General features: G+C 39.9%; 1 protein-coding gene across 4 annotated transcripts in view; it reads left to right on the forward strand.

Annotated features, from left to right (window-relative positions):
* Positions 1-19,915, forward strand: part of ECPAS (Ecm29 proteasome adaptor and scaffold) — a 123,818-nt gene that overhangs the window by 79,347 nt on the left and 24,556 nt on the right. For all 4 annotated transcript variants that reach the window (XM_005581082.4, XM_005581083.4, XM_045373622.2 and 1 more), the window contains 7 exons: positions 9,784-9,907; positions 12,584-12,729; positions 13,149-13,203; positions 14,003-14,117; positions 15,081-15,149; positions 16,802-16,919; positions 17,187-17,354. In XM_005581082.4, coding sequence (XP_005581139.1) covers positions 9,784-9,907; positions 12,584-12,729; positions 13,149-13,203; positions 14,003-14,117; positions 15,081-15,149; positions 16,802-16,919; positions 17,187-17,354 — 795 coding nt within the window. The remainder of the gene's footprint in view (positions 1-9,783; positions 9,908-12,583; positions 12,730-13,148; positions 13,204-14,002; positions 14,118-15,080; positions 15,150-16,801; positions 16,920-17,186; positions 17,355-19,915) is intronic.

Here is a 19,915-nt window from a genome sequence, read left to right on the forward strand (position 1 = left end):
AGTAAGCATGGCTGGGAAGGCCTCAGGAAACTTACAATCTTGGCAGAAGGCAAAGAGGAAGCAGGCATGTCTTAGATGGCAGGAGCAGGAGAAAAAGAACAAAGCGGGAGGTGCTACACACTTTTAAACAACCAGACCTTGTGAGAACTCACTCACTATCAGAACAGTAAGGAAGAAGTCCACTCCCATGATCCAGTCACCCCCCACCAGGTCCCTCCTCCAACATCGGGGATTACTATTCAGTCATGAGATTTGGGCAGGGACACAAATCCAAAACATGTTACATATAATGCAACTGTTTATATGTTGATTTTGTATCCTGTAACTTACTGACTTTATCAGTTCTAATAATTTTTTATTTATCTTTTAAAGAACCCAATTTTTCATTTCATTAATCTTCTGTAGTTTTTTTAGTCTCAATTTCATTTACTTCTGTTCTGAATTTTATTATTTCTTTCCTGTATTTTGGGTTTGCTTTGCTTTTGCTTTTCTAGTTCTTTAAAATGCATCATTATGTTGTTTATTTGAAGTCTTTATACTTTTCTGATGTAAACATTTATTGCTATAAACTTCCCACTTAGCACTGCTTTTGCTGTTTCCCATAGATGTTGGTATGTTGTGTTTTTATTTTCATTTGTATCAAGACATTTTAAATTTTTCTTTCTTAATTTTTTCATAGATCCATTGATTGTTCAGGAACGTGTTATTTAATTTCCATGTATTTCTATAGTTTCCAAAGTTCCACTTGTTATTGATTTCTAGTTTTATTCCATTATAGTCAGAAAAGATACTTGATATGATTTAGATTTTTTTAATTGCTTGAGACTTGCTTTGTGGTCTAACATATGGTCTATCCTGGAAAATGTTCCATGTGCTGATGAGTAAAGATGTGTATTCTACAGCAGTTGGATGAAATGTTCTGTAAATGTCAGGTCCATTTTGTCTAAAATGTAGTTCAATTTTGATTTGGGTTGCTTGATTTTCTGTCTGAATGACCTGTCCATTACTGGAAGTGGGGTATTGAAGTCAGTCTTCAACTATTATTGTGTTGCAGTCTATCTCTCCCTTTAAATCTATTATGCTTTATACATTTGAGTGCTCCAATACTGTGTGCATATATATTTATAACCTTTATATCCTCTTGCTGAATTGAGCCCTTTATCATTACATAATGACCTTGGTCTTTTTCTAGTTTTTGACTTGAAGTCTTAATCTGATGCAAGTATAGTTACTTCTATTCTTTTTTGGTTTTCATTTGCATGAAGTATCTTTTTCATACCTTTACCTTCAATCTGTTTGTATCTTTATAGGTGAGGTGAATGTCTTTTTTTTTTTTTCCGAGATGGAGTCTCGCTCCATTGCCCAGGCTGGAGTGCAGCAATCTCAGCTCACTGCAGCCTCCACCTCCTGGGTTCAAGTGATTCTCCTGCCTCAGCCTCCCAAGTAGCTGGGCGTACAGGCACAAGCCACCATGCCTGGCCAATTTTTTTAGTTTTTATTTTTTTTTAGTAGAGACGGGGTTTTGCCACATTGGCCAGGCTGGTCTTGAACTCCTGACATCAGGTGATTTGCCCACTTTGGCCTCCCAAAGTGTTAGGATTATAGGTGTGAGCCACTGGGCCTAGCCGAAGTGAATTTCTTGTAGGCAGCATATAGTTGGTCTTGTTTTCTTATTCATTCAGCCATTCTGTATCTTTTAATCAGATAAGTTAGTCCATCGACAGTCAGTTTATTATTTTTAAATAAGGACTTAACTACTGACAGTTTGTTTTTTGTTTTCTGGTTGTTTTGGAAGTCCTCTCTTTTTTTCTTTCTGTCTTCCTTTGTGGATAAGTGACTTTTTTCTCATAGTATTTTTTACTTTTTATTTTTAGTGTATCTGTTTAGACTGTTTTTTGAGTTATGGTTTCCCTATGGGTTTCAGAAAATATAACAAGTTTGATGACAACTTCACTGATCACAAGAAAAGAACAAAAACAAGCAAAGAAAAAACTTAAAAAAAACTCTGTTTTAATTCCAATACCCCCATTTTTTGGCTCTTTGTTGTCTCAACTTAACATCTTCTTATATTGCCTATCTTTTGACAAATTGTTGTAGTCATTATTTTTGAGAAGTTTATGTTTTAGTCTTCATACTAAAGATTCTATAGAGTGTTTGATAAGGATACTAAAGATACTCTAATACAAAGGTACTCTTAATACTCTATACAGTATTAGAGTATTTTTAGAATGCAGTATTAGAGTGCCTTTAGTATCTTTAGAATACTCTATACAGTATTAGAGTATTTTGAATTTGTGTATTTACATTTTTTGTTGCATGCTAGAGTTCTTTTCTTTCAGATTGAAGAACTGTAGCATTTTTTGTAAGACACATCTGGTGGTGAATTCCCTTGTCTTTTGTTTACCCAGGAAAGTCTTCATTTCTCCTTTATATTTCAATATTGTGGGAAGTCAGGGACCCCGAATGGAGGGACCGGTTGAAGCTGTGGCAGAACATAAATTGTGAAGATTTCATGAACACTTATCAGTTCCCAAAATTAATATTTTTATAATTTTTTACACCTGTCTTTACTGCAGTCTCTGGACATGAATTGTGAAGATTTCTTGGACATTTATCACTTCCCCAATCACTACTCTTATAATTTCTTATGCCTGTCTTTACTTTAATCTCTTAATCCCATCACCTTTGTAAGCCGAGGATGTATGTCACCTCAGGACCCTGTAATGATTGCATTAACTGTACAAATTGTTTGTAAAATATGTGTTTGAGCAATATAAAATCAGTGCACCCTGAAAAAGAACAGAATAACAGCGATTTTCAGGGAACAAGGAAAGATAACCATAAGGTCTGACTGCCTGCGGGGTTGGGCAGAATAGAGCCATATTTTTCTTCTTGCTTAAAGCCTTTAGATGGATGTGTGAGTAGGAGAAATATTGCTGAATTCTTTTCCCAGCAAGGAATATTAATAATTGATACCCTGGGGAAGGAGTGCATTCCTAGGGGGAGGTCTATGAATGGCCGCTTTGGGAGTGTCTGTCTTACATGGTTGAGATAAGAACTGAAATATGCCCTGGTCTCCTGCAGTACCCTCAGGCTTGCTAGGATTAGGAAATTCCAGCCTGGTGAATTCTAGTCAGACGGGTTGTCTGCTCTCGAACCCTGTTTCCTGTTAAGATGTTTATCAAGACAATGTGTGCACAGCAGGACACGGACCCTCATCAGTAATTCTAATTTTGCCTTTGCCTTGTGATCTTTTATTGCTCTTTGAAGCATGTGATCTTTGTCATTTACTCCCTGTTTGTACACCCCTTCCCCTTTCAAAATCCCGAATAAAAACTTGCTGGTTTTGTGGCTCAAGGTCGCCATCACACTCCTACCAGTATGTGGTGGCACCCCTGGAGGCCCAGCTGTAAAATTTCTCTCTTTGTACTCTTTCTCTTTCTCAGACTGGCCGACACTTAGGGAAAATAGAAAAGAACCTACGTTGAAATATTGGGGGCTGGTTCCCCTGATACTTGAAGGATAGCTTTGCTGAGTACAGTATTCTCAGTTGCAAGATTTTTTCCTTCCTTCCTTCCTCCCTTCCTCCCTCCCTCCCTCTTATTCTACCTTTCTTTCCTTTCTTTCAGCACTTTGAATATGTTATTCTACTCCCTCCTGGTCTGTAAGGCTTCTGCCACCAGACATATCAGAGCTCCTTTATATCTTACTTGCTTCTTTTCTCTTGCTACTTTTAGGATCCTCTCTTCGTCCATAACCTTTACAAGTTTATTGTATGCCTTGGGGTATCTTATTTGGGTTGAATCTTCTTGGTCTTTGACCTTCTTTTCCCTGGGTGTTCGTCTTTTTCTATGTTCTGAAAGTTCTCTGTTGATTATTTCTTTGAATAAACTTTCTACACCTGTTTCTTTCTCTATTTCCTCTTTAAGGCAAATAACTCTTAGCCTCTTTGAAGCTGTTTTCCAGATCTTGTAAGTGTATCTCATTCTTCTGCATTTTTCTCCTCTGACTGTGAGTTTTCAAATAGCCTGTGTTAGAGCTCATTAATTCTTTCTTCTACTTGATCGTTTCTACTGTTGAGACACACCGAAGTATTTTTCAGTCATCCATTACATTTTTTCAGCTCTAAGATTTGATTTTTTCCTCCATTTTAATCTCTTTGCTAAATTTCTCTTAAAAGTTTCTGAATTCCTTCTCCATGTTTTCTTGAAGTTGTTGAGCATTCTTAAAACAGCTATCTTGAATTTCCTGTCTGAGAGGTCACATATCTACACCACTCCAGAATTGGTCACTGGTGCCTGCTTATTTAGTCTGTTTGTTTAGCGTGAATGTTTTTTAAAACATGTTTTCTCAAATGTCCTTGATGCTTGTGAACATTCATCAGTGTTTGGGCATTGAAGAGTAAATATTTATTCCAGTCTTCACAGTCTGGCCTTGTTTGTACCTGTCCTTCAGAGGGCCTTCCAAGAATTCAAATATGACTGAGTGTTGAGTTCCCTAAGCCTGTGGTCACTGCAGTCATTTCAGCACTAGAGGGCACCCTCAGCCCAGGTGTGCTGCAGCTCTTGCAGACACCTAGATACGCAGCATTGATGGACTTGGGGAAGATAAGGGAGCATTCTCTGGGTTCCCAGGCAAAGTTTCTTGCCCTCTTCCCTCTCTTTCCCCCAGATAGAGGGAGTGTCTCTCCACGATGAGCTGCCTGAATTTAGGGGAGGGGTAATGTGGGCACTCCTGTGGCCACAGCAGCTAGCACCATGCTGAGTTGCTCCCAAAGCCCATGGCCTCCCAGACCAGCACAGTACCAGGGCTCACCGAAGACCTGTGACCACCTGACTGCCGCTGATGCTTTTTCAAAGATGAGGCCGTTCTAGTCAGCAGGTGTTGGAGCCAACCAGGACTTGGGACTTAGGTTGTTCGTGGCACACAAGCAGATTCCTTTCTTGCCTGGGGTGAGTCTAGAAGTGCTCTTCCACAGGAACATCCTGGAAATGGGGCCTTCAGACTCTGCCTGGTGCTTTGTTTTACTATTGGTGGGCTGGTGCCTGGTTACGAGAAAAAGTCGCCTGTATTCTTGCTTTTCCTCCCTCCAAGTGTGGCCTAGCTGCTGGTGAAATTTATTTGGGGACCTGAGGCCATTTTAGTCAACTGACTTGGGTTCCTCTCACTGAAGAAACTGATTTCCCTCTGGCCCAGGTTTGGTCTAAGTGCTGCCTTCTTGGGCACTGGCAGAATTCTGCCTGATGCTATGACAGGGTGGCACTGAGTTGCAATGCAAAGTATCACACTCCCTTTGCTGTCATTCACCCAAGCATACAGGTTCTCTTTCCAAGCTGGAGGTGTAGGCAATGTGTTCTTCCACACTGTTCAGTGCGTCTCCTCTTGTTAGTCTGCTGAAGCTGGGTACTGTGATCTGTCACCTGATTTAGTTTTTATGAAGGTGCTTTTTTGGTGGACAGTTCAGTTCGATGTTCCTGCATTAGATGGGGAGGGGATGAGGTTCTGTTGGGCTTTTTTTTTTTTTTTTTTCAGTTTTAAGTTTTTGTAGGTACATGGTGAGTGTATATGTTTATGGGGTACACGAGATGTTTTGATACAGACATGCAATGCTTAATAATCACACCATGGAGAATAGGATATCCATCCCCTTAAGCATTTATCTTTTGAGTTGCAAACAATCCTATTATATTCTTTTAGTTATTTTTAAATGTACAATGAAATTATTGTTGACTATAGCCACACTAGTTTGCTGTCAAAGAGTAGTAGTTCTCGTTCATTCTTTTTTTTTTTTTTGAAACAGAGTCTCACTCTATTGCCCAGGCGGGAGTGCAATGGTGCAATCTCAGCTCACTACAACTTCCACTTCCTGGGTTCAAGCGATTCTCCTGCCTCAGCCAAGTAGCTGGCATTACAGGCACACACCACCATGCCCAGCTAATTTTTGTATTTTTAATAGAGGCAGGGTTTCACCATGTTGGCCAGGCTGATCTTGAACTCCTGACCTCAGGTAATCCACCCACGTTGGCCTCCCACAGTGCTGGAATTACAGGTATGAGCCAGTGCACCTGGCCTGAATTCATTCTTTCTAATTATCTTTTTGTACCTGTTAACCATTTCCACCTCCCCCTGTTCAGCCACTTTGTCCTTCCGCCTGCTCCCTCTTGTAACTTTTTATTATAGGAAATTTCAAACATATGCAAAAATAGAATAATAATATAATGAATCCCCATGTATCTGTTCTTATTTTCTCTATTGAACCCCCCCTTTATGGAATATTTACAGCAATGTCCAGATAGTATATTATTCATAAATGTAGCTATGGAGTTTTGTTTTTTGTTTTTAATGCCAGCTGTGATGTTATTAATTACAGGAAACATGCGAAAACAGGTACAGGTACATAAAATGAACCCCTAATAAGGATTATGTTGAAATACCTTTTTTCAGCTTGAAATTGCCAAGAAAAGCTTTTAACCAGGGAAGCTGTAGGGCTAAAGCCTTTAAATCTTTTTTCCTCAGACTAGGAAGCATGTGGCATTAGTACTTGAAGCCTCATCACTAGAGCATTTGTTGATTGGTGTAGGAAAGTCTCAGCTGTTGTCTTTAGGCTTTGAAGAGTAGCGTGTTCATAGCCCTCACATGCTCTCTGTTCATTCCCTTATTTCTCCTATTCCTCCTAAATTTCTTCTGGTTCACAGTAAAAAGTGGAAAATGCAGGTCTAGGTAGTTACATGTTGGGTCAGTGATTCCTACTAGTGAATCATGTCAACATTTCTGAATAAAATTTTAAAACATTTGAGTGGGTACTATATAGAATTTTCAAATGTTTGACTTTTGAAATGCTTTCAAACTTACAGTGAAGCTGTAAGAATAGTGTAAAGAACTCCTGTGTGCCCTTTATCCACATTTACCAAATTTTAACATTTCATGTATGCTTTATTATTCTTTTTTCTGAGCCATTTAAAAGTAACATCAAGATATAAAATTCAAGAGTGCAAAAAGTTAAATAATTGTTAAATGTTAATAAAATATAATGGCTACTATTTATTGTGGAATAACCACAATCAAGCATACTATACAGTCGTTTTATGTACGTTAACCCCATTTAATTCTTTTTTTTTTTTTTCCTCATTTAATTCTTAAAGCCTAATGCTGTGGATGATGATATTATGCTCCTTTTACAAATGAAGTTTTTGAGGCTTATAGAAGTTTAAATGAGGGTATTCTGAGACTTTGCTGAAGTTGCTTATCAGCTTAAGGAGATTCTGGGGTGAGACAATGGGGTTTTCTAACTATACAATCATGTCATCTGCAAACAGGGACAATTTGACTTCCCCTTTTCCTAATTGAATACCCCTTATTTCTTTCTCCTGCGTGATTGCCCTGGCCAGAACTTCCAACACTCTGTTGAATAGGAGTGGTGAGAGAGGGCATCCCTGTCTTGTGCCGGTTTTCAAAGGGAATGCTTCTAGTTTTTGCCCGTTCAGTATGATATTGGTTGTGGGTTTGTCATAAATAGCTCTCATTATTTTGAGATACAGCCCATCAATATGTAATTTATTGAGAGTTTTTAGCATGAAGGGCTGTTGAATTTTGTCAAAGGCCTTTTCTGCGTGTGTTGAGATAATCATGTGGTTTTTGTCTTTGGTTCTGTTTGTGTGCTGGATTACATTTATTGATTTGCATCTGTTGAACCAGCCTTGCATCCCAGTGATGAAGCCCACTTGATCATGGTGGATAAGCTTTTTGATGTGCTGCTGGATTCGCTTTGCCAGTATTTTATTAAGGATTTTTGCATCAATGTTCATTAGGGATATTGGTCTAAAATTCTCTTTTTTTGTTGTGTCTCTGCCAGGCTTTGGTATCAGGATGATGTTGGCCTCATAAAATGAGTTAGCAGGATTCCCTCTTTTTCTATTGTTTGGAATAGTTTTAGAAGGAGTGGTACCAGCTCCTCTTTGTACCTCTGGTAGAATTCGGCTGTGGATCCGTCTGGTCCTGGACTTTTTTTGGTTGGTAGGCTATTAATTATTGCCTTAATTTCAGAGCCTGTTACCGGTCTATTCAGGGATTCAACTTCTTCCTGGTTTAGTCTTGGGAGGGTGTATGTGTCCAGGAATTTATCCATTTCTTCTAGATTTTCTAGTTCATTTGCATAGAGGTGTTTATAGTATTTCTGTGGGATTGGTGGTGATATCCCCTTTATCATTTTTTGTTGCGTCTATTTGATTCTTCTCTCTTTTCTTCTTTATTAGTCCTGCTAGCAGTCTATCAATTTTGTTGATCTTTTCAAAAAACCAGCTCCTGGATTCCTTGATTTTTTTGAAGGGTTTTTTGTGTCTCTATTTCCTTCAGTTCTGCTCTGATCTTAGCTGCTGGCCTTTGAATGTGTTTGCTCTTGCTTCTCTAGTTCTTTTTTTTTTTTTTTTTGAGACGGAGTCTTGCTTTGTCGCCCAGGCTGTAGTGCAGTGGCCGGATCTCAGCTCACTGCAAGCTCCGCCTCCCGGGTTCACGCCATTCTCCTGCCTCAGCCTCCCAAGTAGCTGGGACTACAGGCGCCCGCCACCTCGCCCGGCTAGTTTTTTGTATTTTTAAGTAGAGACGGGGTTTCACTGTGTTAGCCAGGATGGTCTTGATCTCCTGACCTTGTGATCCACCCGTCTCGGCCTCCCAAAGTGCTGGGATTACAGGCTTGAGCCACCGCGCCCAGCCCTCTAGTTCTTTTAATTGTGATGTTAGGGTATCAATTTTAGATCTTTCCTGCTTTCTCTTGTGGGCATTTAGTGCTATAAATTTCACTCTACACACTGCTTTAAATGTGTCCCAGAGATTCTGGTATGTTGTGTCGTTGTTCTCATTGGTTTCAAAGAACATCTTTATTTCTGCCTTCATTTTGTTATGTACCCAGTAGTCATTCAGGAGCAGGTTGTTCAGTTTCCATGTAGTTGAGCGGTTTTGAGTGAGTTTCTTAGTCCTGAGTTCTAGTTTGATTGCACTGTGGTCTCAGAGACTGGATTAAGAAAATGTGGCACATATATACCATGGAATACTATGCAGCCATAAAAAAGGATGAGTTCATGTCCTTTGTAGGGACATGGATGAAGGGGGAAACCATCATTCTCAGCAAACTATCATAAGGACAAAAAATCAAATACTGCATGTGCTCACTCATAGATGGGAATTGAACAATGAGAATGCTTGGACACAGGAAGGGGAACATCACACACCTGGGCCTCTCTTGGGGTGAGGGGAACGGGGAGGGATAGCATTAGGAGATACACCTAATGTAAATGATGAGTTAATGGGTACAGCACATCAACATGGCACATGTATACATATGTAACAAACCTGCATGTTGTGCACATGTACCCTAGAACTTAAAGTATAATAATAATTTAAAAAGTTTAAATAAGGGTATATAGCTGGTGAAAGATGGCTAGAATTTATATTGAGACTTACATGTCTTCAAAGTTGATGGGATTTTCTAAGTCTTCCTTAGGTGAACCATATTATGCTTCCAGAAATCATAAATCACTGCTTAGTGGTTCTCTACTGAGGGTGAGGAGGGCAGCAAAGACTTTGAAAAATATCTTCAAAGGATTCTTATATCCTCCACTCCCTCACCCTCCCTGGCCTTTGAGCCATTGAATTAACCGAAAGCAAGCTAGGGCAAAGAGTGAAAACAAAACATGCTGAGAAACACACTTTTAAGCAGGCTTTCTGTAGAAATGGATGGTTTTGGGAAATGTGTTTTCTCATTCATGGCTTTTACTTCCTTCGTTACAGGCCAAGCAGATAGAACTTCAGTTCACTATTGGCGAAGCCATTACCAGCGCTGCAATAGGAACTAGTTCTGTGGCTGCCCGAGATGCCTGGCTAGTGACTGAAGAGGAATATACTCCTCCTGCTGGTACCAAATATTCAGCTAATCAATTTATAATTGTCAAGTAACCCTTTTTTGTTCTCGTTATTACATTTGAGGCAAAACCATTATACATTCCATATTACTTTTTTCAAATATTTATATCTGTTTTACCAGTTTCATTCAGTCAAGAAAAATAGTTGGGTGAAGAAGACAGCATGAGGCTGGGCACAGTGGCTCATGCCTGTAATCTCAGCAATTTGAGAGGCCGAGGTGAGCGAATCACCTGAGGTCAGGAGTTAGAGACCAGCCCAGCCAACATGGTGAAACCCCGTCTCTACTAAAAATAGAAAACTTACCTGGGCGTGGTGGCACAAGCCTGTAATCCCAGCTACTTGGGAGGCTGAGGCATGAGAATTTCTTGAACCTGGCAGGTAGAGGTTGCAAGTGAGCTGAGATCATGCTACTACACTCGATCCTGGCCAACAGAGTAAGACTCCGTCTCAAAAAAAGAAAAAAAAAAGGCAGCATGAAATTAGTAACTTATTTTTCTGACCCTTTGGCAAGCAAGCAGGGGAGTCAGCTCTGGATCACCTTGAAGCTTGTGCTCTTTTCATGAGGATTTATGTATTTAGCCAGTTTCAGAATTCAAGGTATAGTTGTTTCCAGATGATGTGTTCCTTTAATCCCTTATTACATAAGTGCCTTCTGCTAGCGTTCCATACAGTGGCAGCATATAGTTGAGGGAACATGTGGTTTCTGACTTTATGTTTTATATATTATGATTTCAAATTTATTGTGGTTTGATTTGAATTTGGAATTGAAAATATATTTTAGTATTTGAGCTAGAATAAAAAAAAATTTAAACAGAAGGAAAAGTCACCAAGTTTTTATATTTTATTCTCTCAATTGAGGAAATTAAAAGAGTATTCTCGTGGTAACATTTTATTGTATATTGTGTTCCATCATGAATAATGCATTAATTTAGTTATTGCACTTAGTGTTACAGTTAACACTTCACTCCACGTTAATGCGTTCACTTATTATTTCATTAGCCACCATAAAGAGATTTAAAGGAAATAGAAAAACACACTTTTGCTTGCACTGTAATGAGAACTGTGGATTGACAGAAGCTGAATCCGAGTCAGTTCTTTGAGGTTTTTCTTTGAACACACGTGGAGCAAGGCAAGGAGCACTTTGTATAGAAGGAAGACGGTAAGGAAGGAAAGCGACATTGTTAGCAAGAAGACAACCAAACCTGAAGTGGGAATTTTCAGGTTGCATGTGAGAGGTGGTAACAGAGGCTTGACAGCAGGGAGGGCTCACACTGAGGAGTGGGTTTGCTGTGAGAGGCATGTTTCTGACTCCATGGGTTTTTACATAGTGACTTAACAAGTAAAGGTTAGTAGAGAGGTATCTATGCCAGTCTTCATTCTCTGAACTCTTGTATTGCCTCAAACTCTTCTTGGAAGATTGCATCCTGCTTGGCTTTTTACTCATCCACAGGAATCTCAGATTGTCCATTCAATGTTGAAGTTCTATTTTTGTCTGTTTTGGGAAAGGAGAACATAAAATATTGTGGAGAAGGGAGGGTTGATGAATCTTTGATGTGAATTTTGATCATGCGTGTTCTATGTCATTCTCATCTGAGTGCTACTCGGCCTTTGGATGTTGTTGTTGGTTACAGTGTACCAATCTTGCTGTGAGTAGAATGAACAGCATTTGAGAAGCCAGTTAGGGCCCAGGTCTTAGCCATCTTAACATCTGTACATACTATCCCAGGCATGTTATGGGAATCTAGTAAGGACTTGTTGGTTTTGTAATTGTAGTTACCCAGATAGCAGAACTGCTGGCAGCTAGAGTTGTGGTTATGGGAATTAAAAGAAGGGATTCTGACTCTGAGAACTGGAGTAATGTGATCAGCGAGGAACTGTGAAGGGATGAGGGGTGGAGGGGAATTAACCATGTCATGTACTGCCAATATATCAACTAAGGTGAGAAATGAGAACGTAGCAACAGGAAAGTCATTCGTGATTTCTATGACTAATTTCTATGGAGAAGAGAAGGTAAAAGGCTGATTTGGAGTGGGCTCAAGGAAAGAGAAGAGCAAAGTTTGAACATGAGTTTGAACAACTGTTTTGAAGGGTCTTAATGTAAATCAGTGGTTTGTCACTGGAGGAGTGAGATTTTTGCCCCACAGGGGACATTTGGTGATGTCTAGACACTGGGGAGGGTGGGTGCCACTGGTCTCTAGTGGGTGAAGGCACAGGATGCTGCTAGACATCCTGCAGTATATAGCACAGCTCTGTATAATAAAAAATTATCCAGCTACAATGTCAGTAGTGTTGAGCTTGAGAAACCCTGCAGTAATAAAGGAAAGGAGAAAAACAGTATGGTAGCTGGAGGAGGAAAGTAAGTGCAAAAGAAGTTTGTTTTTAGATGGAAGATGAGAAACGTCTAGTAGACAAAGAAAAATTGCTAAAGAGTAGGGATAAGTTTTCATTCTCAGGAACTAAAAAGTTACTCGAGTATCTTTGAAATGTAATTTTGTTTACACTAGGTTCTAGAGTGAATAATTATTGATTCCTTCAGCAACTTTAAACACCTTAGTCATTTAGATTTTAATATAGGATTGTTATGCAAATGTTGATTTCAATTTAATTTTTTCAGGAAACTATGTTGAATTATTTTAATTCTTTGTTATTTTTTTTTGCTTTTCCCCAGGAGCCAAAGTGAATGATGTGGTTCCATGGGTGTTGGATGTGATTTTAAATAAACATATCATCAGCCCCAACCCACATGTGAGGCAAGCAGCCTGCATCTGGCTCCTTTCCCTTGTGAGGAAGCTAAGTACCCACAAAGAAGTGAAGGTGAGCCATGCTGTCTGTGGTCAGCCCTGTTGGAAACCAGTTTTATAAGTAGCAAGGAAAGCATATGAGGGTGAAGGTCATTAACCAATAGTAGGTATTTTGAAATACATTGTACATGAAGGAATGAAGAATGGTGGCCTGATATAGGCTAGAAGATGATTCTAGACTTGAAGGTATAAAGTCAGAAGTGCTTGAGATGGGGAAGCTCAGTTAGGGCAATGGTCAGCTTGCGTGTGTTAGACTACCTGTAAGTGGTGCAGCTCCAGGTGATTTGGGCCACCTATAAAGATGAGAGCAAAACAGCGATTGTAACTGGCTTGGATAATAAGACTACAAATTTTGTGCACGGTGAGAGCAAGACTCTTACTCTCTCAAAGAGGTAGAGTTTCAGTGTTCTAATGCCTTTTTTCTTCTTTCAGTCTCATCTTAAAGAAATTCAAAGTGCGTTTGTTTCAGTTCTATCAGAAAATGATGGTAGGTTGTTGGTTAATATTTGATTTCTAAACTTTATTGAACTTGTGTTTTAAATGTTGAAAAACCTGGATTAATGAACATAAAAGAAAACTTTCTTGAGCTGTGTAATCAAAACAATTATTAAACCTTATTTGTTAGCAGTAAGGATAAGCGTTATGTTAATGGCTTGGAAACCAAAATTTCTAGTTAGGATATAGGAAACTTAGATTCTTTTTTATTTATTGGTTTATACGTTAGAACATATTCCTCAACTCTGCATTTTAAAATGGAGCCGAGGCCTTCTTTAGTATCTCTCATAATAGCTTTTTTCTACCTCTGGTTACTTTTCCTCTCTGATTTAAGCTAGGAGAGAGTGAACGTATATGTGTTAAATCTTTCAGTAGTAGCTTTGTTTTATAACTTGTTTTAAACATATGGACTTGTATTGACTTTTAAAAGTTAGGTCTGAGTGTATTGAGATCTTGTGAGGCTGTTTTATCTCTGATGTGTATGACTTATAGCCCGTGGATGATCTGTCACTGCACTGTCCAGTGACACTGTATAGGTCCATCAGTATTGTCTAGGTTTGTGAACTGGATCTTCTGTGAATGTGGTTCTCATTTACAGTAACTTATGTATGGTGCCATGTCCACTGAAATGATTTATTATTATTTTTAATAAAATAGGCATGTTGATTCTGTTTTTATATCTTTACTTTGATATCATTTTGGGTCAGTGTTAACTTTTTAAAGCTTTTGATTTCATAGCAAGCAGACAAAATTTTTTTAAAGTAATACAATCTTGTCTGACTTTCTTGTAGAACTTAGCCAAGATGTTGCATCAAAGGGCCTTGGGTTGGTTTATGAACTAGGCAATGAACAAGATCAACAGGAATTGGTTTCTACACTTGTAGAAACACTTATGACTGGCAAAAGGTATGGTGAACTTGAAAATTTTAGATTCAAGCCCATAGAGGAAGTCTATACACATAGTGAGAATATGCTGGAGAAGGAAGATTCAGCTTTCCATTTTTTCGTTTATGAAGCTTTTTCTAAATTGCAAGTCCATAATTGTTGTGCTGTGGATAGCACAATTATTCCAGTGTATACTGTTAACTTTAGGAGCATGCCACTAGGTCAAGCTTTGAAAGTTTAATGATCTCAGACAATTAATGTATTGGATTAGAAAAATGCCTTAATTACTGTTGGCTAAATGGAAGTTAAGATACGGAGAAGAAGCTTGCATATCATTCATAGTCTAATCTGTGAAGAGTGTGAGGGGAAATCATCTGTGTTAAGGGATTGCTGCTTTATGTTTCCTCCCTTGTAGGAAGGATAGTTTTTCATGTGCTACCACATTTAATCCAGGGGAAATTATGTGAAATGTCTTTTTCATCTGTTAATTTGTTCATTCTGGATTCATTTTACAAAATTTGCAGCCTCATGGAAAGGACTTTCTTTTTTTTTTTTTTTTTGGTCTTTCTGTGACGGAGTCTTGCTCTGTTGCCTAGGCTGGAGTGCAGTGGCCTGATCTCGGCTCACTGCAGCCTCTGCCTCCCTGGTTCAAGCGATTCTCCTGCCTCAGCCTCCTGAGTAGCTGGGACTACAGGCGTGTGCCACCATGCCCGGCTAATTTTTTGTATTTTTAGTAGAGATGGGGTTTCACTGTATTAGCCAGGATGGCCTCGAACTCCTGACCTAGTGATCTGCCCACCTTGGCCCCCCAAAGTGCTGAGATTACAGGCATGAGCCACCGCACTCGACCGGAAAAGACTTTTATATCTTATGCACAGTAAATGCTTGATAGGAAGTTTTATCACTTTGTAAATGAATTGCATTGGCTAGTTGAATGTTGGTGTGAAGAGCTTGAAGCTTATTGAAATTCTTATTTTGGTTTAGAGTTAAACATGAAGTTTCTGGAGAGACAGTGGTATTTCAAGGGGGAGCTCTTGGCAAAACGCCAGATGGGTAAGTACGCTAAATCCATTGAATGGTAAACATCTTTAAATATATATATATATATGTGTGTTTATTAGTCTGGTAAATACAGCAGTGATGAAGTTGATTTTCACCCGCTTAGGAAATGTTATCTATTGGTGGAAGAAGAAAACTTATATGGAAAAAAGACTGATGTCTTTTTTTTTTTTTTTTTTTTGAGATGGAGCCTCACTCTTGTTGCCCAGGCTGGAGTGCAGTGGCTTAATCTTGGCTCACTACAACCTCCCCTTCCTGCGTTCAAGCGATTCTCCTACCTCAGCCTCCTAAGTAACTGAGATTACAGGTGCCTGCCACCACGCCTAATTTTTGTGTTTTATTAGAGATGGGGGTTTCACCATGATGGTCAGGCTGCTGTTGAACTCCTGACCTCAAGTGATTCACCCACCTTGGCCTCCCAAAGTTCTGGGATTACAGGTGTGAGCCACCGCGCCTGGCAGGCTGATGTCTTAATGAGTGTCCTGGGAAACAAACTCTGAGATAGAAATTTCTGTGTGGAAAATTTACTGGGGAGTGCTCTAGGGATCACTGTGGGGACATGAGGAAGCAGGATAGGACCTATGACTGAGGGAAGGCTGAACTGCTGCCATCGTTTCAGTGGATACCAGCCTCTTGAGGAGCTCTGAGCTGGCGTGGGTGGCCTTTCGGAGTTGTTCTGCTTTGAGGCATGAAGCCTGGCCCTTTATGTCCCCTCAGTGACCAGCCATTGGTGGTGGGCTGCTGCATGGGAGCCCATGATGTTGGGCTCTCAGGGCAGTTGGGGAAGACTGACTAGGCCAAGAGGTCAGCTCTCAGGCAGCTGAGTCCTGCGGAACACTGGAAGCGTAGCTAGGCGCACCCACTGCCACTTGTTTTTGGGTGGGTGTAATTCTTTATCTTAGAGGTCACTACTTTAGCATTTAAAATAAATTTCTTGAGCTTGACCTCCTTTATTTTATCATGCTTTATTTCTGTGGATCGTTAGGCAAATCTTTGCTGGTTGCAGGGCCTTGCTGTGGTGTCCCACACGAGCCTGCTTCATTGTCTGCAACTGGAGAAAGCTGCAGTTTGTTCTGTCGTTGACGTTCCCCTACAGTACACTGTTATCACATCAAAAGTTGTTTTCATTCTACTTACTCTCCTTGTAGACTCCTTCTAAGTTTTTAAAAAAGTGCTTACATTTTACAAAATAACATAAAACGATTAGATATATTTGTTCAGAGGAAAGTTAACAAGACTCAAGTTAATCAGGGTTAGAGTGGTCTAGCTTAGAAAAGACTTAGGGAAGACAGATGTCGTCTTCACATGACTCTCTTATGATCATGTGAGATTATGCATAACATAATGGAGAATTAATGAGTTGCATCCCCAGGTGGTGAGGGGACCACTTCTATGGACTTAGAGGTGCATTTAGGTCATTTATCAGCAGCAATGTAGAGGAGCTTAGGAATTGCTGATAGTTGAATTAGGTGACTTTTTATATTCTTCCCAACCTGTTTTCTGTCTCCATGGTGATAAGATAGCTCAATATTAGAAACTGAGTGAAAATTTGATTTTAATATGTCCTAGTAATATTGATGATGTAATTTTTTAGGCTGGAGAGAGAGAAGTATATTATTGCCTACCTCTTTTTCTTTGTTTCCAAGTCAGGGCCTTTCTACCTACAAGGAACTTTGTTCTCTGGCAAGTGATCTTAGCCAGCCAGATCTGGTGTATAAATTTATGAATTTAGCCAACCATCATGCAATGTGGAACTCTAGGAAGGTAAGTTGCTATCACTGGACAATTATTATTATTTTTTCCTGCAAACCAAACATGCTACATTGGCAGACAGTGGCAAATGATATACAGTGCATTTTGTGAAAGTATGTGCCTGATGAGAAAGCTGAACCCCGCATAGCTACTATTGATTGGAAAGCCCAATAAATCAGGCTGTATTTAGGCATAAGTTTGGGAGGGAGAATTTTTTGCTGGTTAATATTTTACTATAATGGGTGCATCTGAGTCACTTCAGCCTATTATTATTTTTAGGGTGCTGCTTTTGGTTTTAATGTAATTGCTACCAGAGCTGGAGAGCAGCTGGCTCCTTTTCTGCCTCAGCTAGTTCCTCGACTTTATCGTTACCAGTTTGATCCCAACCTTGGCATTCGACAGGCCATGACAAGTATTTGGAATGCGTTGGTCACTGACAAATCCATGGTAAGTGTCTGTGAACCGTGTGTTAGGAAAACACTGTAGATTGTCCAAGGTCATGCATGGGATTTAAACCCAGTGCCCATCTTCCTTTCTACTTTTTATACTTACTTGTTTAAACAAGCAAATTGTCTTTCATTCCATGCTTTCTTCCTACTTTCAAGGTATCAAAGATGTGTATGGCAACATTTATTAAAATCTCCAAAATGGAAACCATCTAAATGTCCGCTGGGAAGATGGTTAAGGAAATGATCATATATTCACACGAATGGAATAGTAAACGTGGAGAGGGATGATTGACGCAGTGGAGAGTGGGTTGTGGCCCCACCTCCAGCGAATTCAGTTAGGTGGGGAGACATACATGGAAGCAGGCAGTTGCCATTTTGTTTTCTCTGTTGGTGTCCTCTCATCTGGCTGTTAATCATGTTCCATCCCACTTTTAGATACTAAGATTTCTCAGGGCTTGTCTCTGAGTATCTTTTTGTTCTCTGAGCTTTCTCTGTATCAATCAGTTCCAAGGCATATAAATGTCATCTTTATTGTGAAAGTGCCCAGTCTTACAGTTTTGGTCCAGATGTCACTTGCACTTTAGACTTGTATATGTAACTGTTTACTTGACATTTTCACTTCAGTGTTGTTTCAGAATACCATAAACCCAACGTGCCCAGAATAGGACTTAAAAAATAACCTTCCCCCTCTATTCTCACTGTTCACCTATTTGCCCAAGCCAGAAAACTTGGTGTCATACTTTATTTTGGGCTGTGTCTCACCACCACCCCCAATTGAATCTAGTAGCAAATTCTGTTGATTCTGCTTCCAAAGTATTCCTTGAATCCACTCTCTTCTTTCCCTAATTCTTTCCCGATGAACAGGTCATCATCGTCTTTTTTTTTCCTCTTTGCCTTTCTTCATTTAATTATCTACATAGTAGCAAAAGTGATTTTTAAAAATGAAAATTAGATTGTGCCATTTTGGATTAAGATCCTTTAGTAGCTTTACAGCCTCACTTTAAATAAATTCCATGATCCTTACTATATCTTACAAGTCCCTGCCCGTAATGTGGCCCCTTCCTGTCTCACCTGTCTGGTACTAGGCTGAATATGTTTCTATTCATGGTGGTAGGTACTTGAGGGTTCAGCTTTGAAGACTCAGTGAGTTTTGCTTGCTCCAGGAGAACATGTGGCACTTCTGGGTCAGCCAAGATCTAATAGGCCAATGGGCTTTGTAGGTCTGAGCTCAGGATACAGGCCTAGACCCTTGAGACATGAGTGTCATCTCTGTGAGTGAAAGGATTAAGCCACAAGTGTGGATGAGATCATCCATGGAGAATGTTGAGAGAAGCAGACATAGGAGGACATCAGTTTGTTATTTACCTCTTTGTCTTGGTTTTCTTACATGTAAGTAAGGATAACAAAACCTTTCCTACCTATAAAAGTGGAAAAGCCATAAATTTTTGAGAATGTCAGCATTGGTATAAAAGTGATTCTACCATTATTTTCTCATTATTACCAAGTTGCTAAGTGTATATCAAAACAGCACAGAGGCTTAAAAAGTAAAACTCATCTTTCATTCTGAACAGTCATGAACCAGGCACTGGGTAAGGTACTGGGGATAAAAAGATGAGTAAGACACTGTCCCTCAATAACTGCACTGATAATGAGTGAGACACTGTCTCTCAACTAACTGCACTGATGATGAGACTGTGCCCCTCAGTAACTGCACTGATGATGAGTGAGATTCTGTCCCTCAACTAACTGCACTGATGATGAGTGAGACTCTGTCCCTCAGTAACTGCACTGATGATGAGTGAGACTCTGTCCCTTAGTAACTGCACTGATGATGAGTGAGACTCTGTCCCTCAGTAACTGCACTGATGATGAGTGAGACTGTGTCCCTCAGTAACTGCACTGATGATGAGTGAGACTCTTTCCCTCAGTAACTGCACTGATGATGAGTGAGACTGTGTCCCTCAATAACTGCACTGATGATGAGTGAGACTCTGTCCCTCAGTAACTGCACTGATGATGAGACTCTGTCCCTCAGTAACTGCACTGATGATGTGAGACTCTGTCCCTCGGTAACTCCACTGTCCTGTGCAGTAACTGCACCTGACCCCCTTGAGGGTCTCCAGTATAGTGGAACAGTGCAGTTATTGAATGGTTTTGTGTGATGCTCCTTCAGAAGGTGCTACGGGAGCAGAGAGGAGAGTACCCAAGCCAGTCTTCTCTGAGAAAGAACGGCTAATATGAACCTTGAGGGACAAGTAGGAGTTAGCCAAGCAATTAGGACCTGGGAAGGGGATTGTAGGTAGAGGTGGCATGTGCCAAGGAATGGAGGTGAGACAGAATATGGTACTTTTGGGTCTGGATGAGTCATGGAAGGCTTTGTGTGCACTTTGTGTGAAGCCCGCGTGATTGGACTTCATTCTTATGCACTGAGGAAAATAAGAGCATCAAATGTACATTTTAGAATGATCACCTGGCAGCTTTATAGCGACCAAAAGTGGGAAGAGGTTTGTGGGTTGAGTGGCCTAGAGAGACATGGAGGCTGTAAAATACAGAAACATG

This window comes from Macaca fascicularis, chromosome 15 (genome assembly GCF_037993035.2).
Source record: "Macaca fascicularis isolate 582-1 chromosome 15, T2T-MFA8v1.1".
Classification (NCBI taxonomy): Eukaryota; Metazoa; Chordata; class Mammalia; order Primates; family Cercopithecidae; genus Macaca; species Macaca fascicularis.